At 43.3% G+C, this 4912-nt stretch overlaps 1 protein-coding gene across 1 annotated transcript; it reads left to right on the forward strand.

The window, feature by feature from the left end:
- Positions 1 to 897: 897 nt before the first annotated feature.
- LOC119326459 (glycine-rich cell wall structural protein-like) lies at positions 898 to 1706 on the forward strand. The gene is made up of 2 exons (XM_037600100.1): positions 898 to 1101; positions 1197 to 1706. Exons 1-2 carry the CDS (start codon positions 1026 to 1028, stop codon positions 1430 to 1432), a joined length of 312 nt encoding a protein of 103 aa, XP_037455997.1. The 5' UTR covers positions 898 to 1025; the 3' UTR covers positions 1433 to 1706.
- Positions 1707 to 4912: the final 3206 nt, after the last annotated feature.

Below are 4912 nucleotides of genomic sequence, written 5' to 3' on the forward strand. Positions count from 1 at the left end.
AAAACAGTTTGCGACTTACAAATAGTTTATTCATTCATAAAATATTGGTTGACTCAAAAAATGCGTGCATTTTAAGAAAATTTAGTTAAATCAAAAAAATGTTCTTGAATTAAAATTTTGTTCCATCAATTTCCAAAACAATGTTCGTCCATTCTAGAAATGTTCGTCCATTCAAGTAAATTGTTAAATTTTTTTTTTGCAAATAGTATAAAATTTTCATGAATTCAGAAAATGTTCTTGGTTTTAGAAAATGTGTGAAAATTTGTAAAAGTGTTTATGAATTTGAAAATTGTTCATGATTTCAAATATGTTCACGAGTTTAAAAACAAGTTCATGATTTCAAGAAATTGAGTGATAGTTATCTCGGCGATGCAGCAAAACGTGAGCATAACCATTGAAGATTATGATTTGTTTTTTCTTCCATTAGAACGCACTGGCCCTTTTTCTAGTGAATACATAAAAATATGGCTGATTCGAAGACCCACCACGTACGTACGTTCCGGATAGAGAACGACCATACACGTTCAGCAACTCTCCAAATTCAGAAGAAGGCACGCATATCCTATCCCATGGATTTGGATGCGCCGAGACGAAGTTTGTCGCGTTTCTCACCGCACATAGTCTCGCAAATTTCGTCGCCATTAATTTTGCACACGTGCAAATGACGCCAAGCAAGTGTATGCAGCTGAGATGTTAATGAATGCCATCCATCTCCCAACCTCTAACGCTCTCTTGCCACCAACCGGCCGCCCTAGCTACGTGTCCACGTTGCCTACTCCACGTAATACATCGTCTTGCCGACGAAGCTCCTATGGAGTCATCGAGGAGATCGAGGAGAGCTCCCCCATCTCATCCAAGCTGGCCTCCACTGGCCTCTCCCGCCTATATATACATTCGCTTCGCATCTTCATCTCATCCATCACACAACACACAACCTAGCTAGCTACTGCAAGGTACTTGTACTTGCTGCTGATCAATCTTGCACACCCAGTTGAAGGTCGGCCAGACGAGGGTGTCTGTCAAGCATGGCGTCCAAATGTCTCATTGTGGTTGCTGTCCTTCTTGCTGGGGCTTTCCTCGTGGCCACAGCTGAACAAACTCGTGCGCACTAGTTTTCAACTGATTCATCATTAGGCTAATTAAGAAACCTGCTGCTACTGCAACTAATTACATGCATACCGTTTCTGTTCATGCAGAGGCCAACAAGGAAGACACCGAGCCCGGTGTTCAGGGCGGCTACCCTGGACACGACGGAGGCGGTGGCGGCGGTTATCCTGGACACGGAGGAGGCGGTGGCGGCGGGTACCCTGGACACGGTGGGGGTGGCGGCGGCGGCTGCAGTCACCGATGCTGCGGGCACGGCGGCTGTCACTGCTGCGCCGGCCCCGACGAGATCCCGGAGTCCAAGTATCGGGCGGACGTCCGCAACTAAGTGCCGGATGCAGCAGCGTGCATGCGTAGTATAGACGTACTACCGTTGCTCGTTGCACGCACGTAGTAACTACTCGTATCCATGGTCAATAAGAAGGTAGTGGATGTGTATGTATGTACATATACGTACACATTGCACTGTTATCCTGATCCAAAACCAGGACCCCGTTATGGTCGTGTTTTTGTTTACCCTGTAAGACTTGTCTTTGTTGCTCAATATGCAGGCAACTCTCGTGCGTGCATGTTATAACAAAATCTCAGGGCTTCTTATCTTAGTTAAAGTTCCTTAACAACAACTCAAAAAAATAAATCAATACCCCTATAATATATCCGCGTCCTCTATTTCAACACGGCGTCCCATCTTCATCGCCACTTATCGTCCATTCCTTCCTTGTTGAGGGTGATCGCGCTATCCACCTGATCTCAACGCGTTGAGGGTGATCGCGGTATCCACCTGATCTCAACGCACTCGGACATGGTCAATCCCAAAGTGATGAGCTCGGCCACCGCACGACACGTTTGTATATTATAATCATAATTGTACTGAATATCATAACACCCAATGCGGCTCCAAGGTTAGTTAAATTGTCTAGAAGTTAGAACAATCGATAATGATGCAAACAAAACGAAAAATTGCTAACACTGTTTTCAGTTATAACATCGGTGTAATTTTTAGTTATAACAACATTCATGCTTTGTCACGGAGCAAACGCCGACTGCCATGAAGCAGGCTGGCCAGGTTGAAGAACTGGGTTGCGAAACGGCGTTTATGTCCAGCGAGATCAGGAGTAGCACAAAGATCCTTCATCCTCCGGCTACTATAATATGGAAAAGCAAGGATTAGGAACTTTGAGTCCGACTCTTGGTCGAGCGAGGCGGGCTTCTTTTTGGCATAAACTAGGAGAGGACATGTGACATTGCATCACGTACCATATATTTATAAAATATATATGGTACGTGTCAGGCTTTGTGAAACACTCGATTTTTACCGCACCTTCGAGGATCCATACAATGGCACTCTGTCAGGTCCTGTGAATTTCCTGCCTCATCGGAATTTCTATGGATTTAAACGGCAGCATGCCACATGTCGATGACAGCCCCCCCACTCCTTTGGCTGCACAGGGCCTAGAAATGGGCCAAAGGCCACATACAACAATTTTGAATCCACTTTGGGCCATGATTTCTTGTGATCACAGTGAGATCCTGACTTATCAGCAATTAAAAACTAGAAAAGTAAATAATGTACCGTATGTAGCACACGGGCCCCGAAAACGGCCGATACGTGGAATGTGTGATGTAATGGATCTGTTCAATGAAAAAAAAACTTCCTAGGCCAACAGAGGAATAGACATCACACTCCCTTCACAAACCATATCCTTTCCCTCTCAAAACCAAGATCCTTCCTCAGAGATGGTCCCATTTCTATGCATTCTTTGGGGAGGCTTTCACAAAATGCTCTCAAATTAATACGGCACCATCCAGAGTCCATATAGTGACACTATGCCAGGTCCCGTGAATTTTAAGGCCTTGTAAGAATTTATGTGGATTTACACGGCAGCATCCCACATGTCGACGGCCTAGACTAGACCCCCGGTGATGGGGCCTCCCACTTCCTTGGGTGCATAGAGCCTAGGCATGGGCCAAAGGACACATGCATATAAGAATTTTCAACCCATTTCATGTCATGGTTTGATGTGGCGGCAGTTTAGATCTTGAATTACTGGCATTAAAACTCTAGAAATGCAAATAATTACCATATATAGTGAACGGGCCATGAAAAAAGGACATGACATGGCATGTATCAGGTAATGGACTCTGTTCAATGCAGAAGTATCATGGCCAAGGGAGGAACGGACATTGGACTCTCTTCGCAAGAAAGACCATTTCCCTGTCGAAACCAAGATCCTTCGTTGAAGATGGTCCCATTCCTATGCAGTGTCTGAGGAGGCTTCTGTGAAACCCTCTCAAATTCTTGCCACACCCTCCAGGGGTAATACAGTGACAGTGTGCCAGGTCCCGTGGTTTTTTTGGCCTCGTAAGAATTTACATATGGATTTAAAATGGCAACATCCCGCCTGCCAGTAGCCTAGCTTTTGCCCCCTGGTGATAGGGCCTCCCACTCCTTTGGCTACACAGAGCCTAGGCCACATATGGGTATTTTCAACCTATTTCCGGCCATGGTTTCTTGTGATCGTTGTTCAGATCTTGATTTACCAGCATTAAAACACTATAAATGCAAATAATTTATTGTATATAGAAGATGCGTGATGAAAAAGGCCAGGACATGACATGTGTCATGTAATGGGCTCTGTTCAATACAGAAGAAGTTTTAGGCCAGCAGAAGAGCGGACACGGCACTTTTCACAAACCAGATCATTTCCCTCTGGAAACCAAGATCCTCCCTCACAGAGGGGATAGAAAGTGAGGCAGCAAATTTGGAGGGGAGAATGAATGAGAAAGAGATGATAAACAAACAAAAGACAAAAAATACAAAAGTGAAATAAATTACTTTGTGTGTTATTAAATGAAAAAAATACAAGATAAAAAGTGTAGTAGCGTAAGTCCTTTTTATTGGGCGCTCGGCTTATGTTAAAGCATTTGAAAAGAAAAAGAAAAGGACATATGTACATCGAGTGTACTGTTAGAAGACACTCCGCTTATAGCGGTTGCCATCACAGATTCATCAAGTGCGGTGAGGATAGCCACGTGGAAAGTAGTTTGCCGAGCCTCTCAAGTAAGCCGAGTGTTTTTGTGGATTATGCCGAGTGTCTGTTATAAGCCGAGTGTTTTTTATGACGTCTCGGCTTACTGTGGGCTATGCCAAGGGTCTGGAACTTTCCGAGTGTTTTGCATATGATACTTGGCTTACATGTAGATATACTAAAGTGGCCGAGAAATTGCATTCATCTTATGAAAAATAAAAAGCAGCATGTGTTTTTCTTCTAGTGTAAGGAAAACCACAAGGCGGGCCACTAAGACACAGTAGATAAAATCTGAGTTATTTTGTGATGCTAGATATTAGCAATACTAGGAATTTATTCATGTCTGCGCTACAGACTATTTTGGCACAAATGAACGTTTATATAACTAGAAATTGTTAGAATTTCTGGGATTGCATTGTTTATATTGGGGATCTAAACTATATGGCTAGTAATCATAACTACCAAAACCAAAAGTATCTTGTTGGCCTTTGGAAGGTGTGCACTCTTACTATGTACACAATTCAAAAAACGTATTAATCGATGGTTAAGATGTTGCCCATGTATGTGTGTGGCCATTGTGCTAGTTAAATTAACAACGTCAATCAAACACCCTGCTACCATTGATGGATGTAATTAATCAAAATGGTCTTTACTTGACTCATGGAATCATGTGTTCAAAAGCATGAATGTGTGTTTAACATAAACCTGGTCCTACTTCCTAACTAAAACAGCACAACCAGAGTTGGAAACATGATTAACAAGGAAAGCAAAACATGGTC

The sequence above is a fragment of the Triticum dicoccoides genome, chromosome 6B, assembly GCF_002162155.2.
Source record: "Triticum dicoccoides isolate Atlit2015 ecotype Zavitan chromosome 6B, WEW_v2.0, whole genome shotgun sequence".
In the NCBI taxonomy this organism is placed as follows: domain Eukaryota; kingdom Viridiplantae; phylum Streptophyta; class Magnoliopsida; order Poales; family Poaceae; genus Triticum; species Triticum dicoccoides.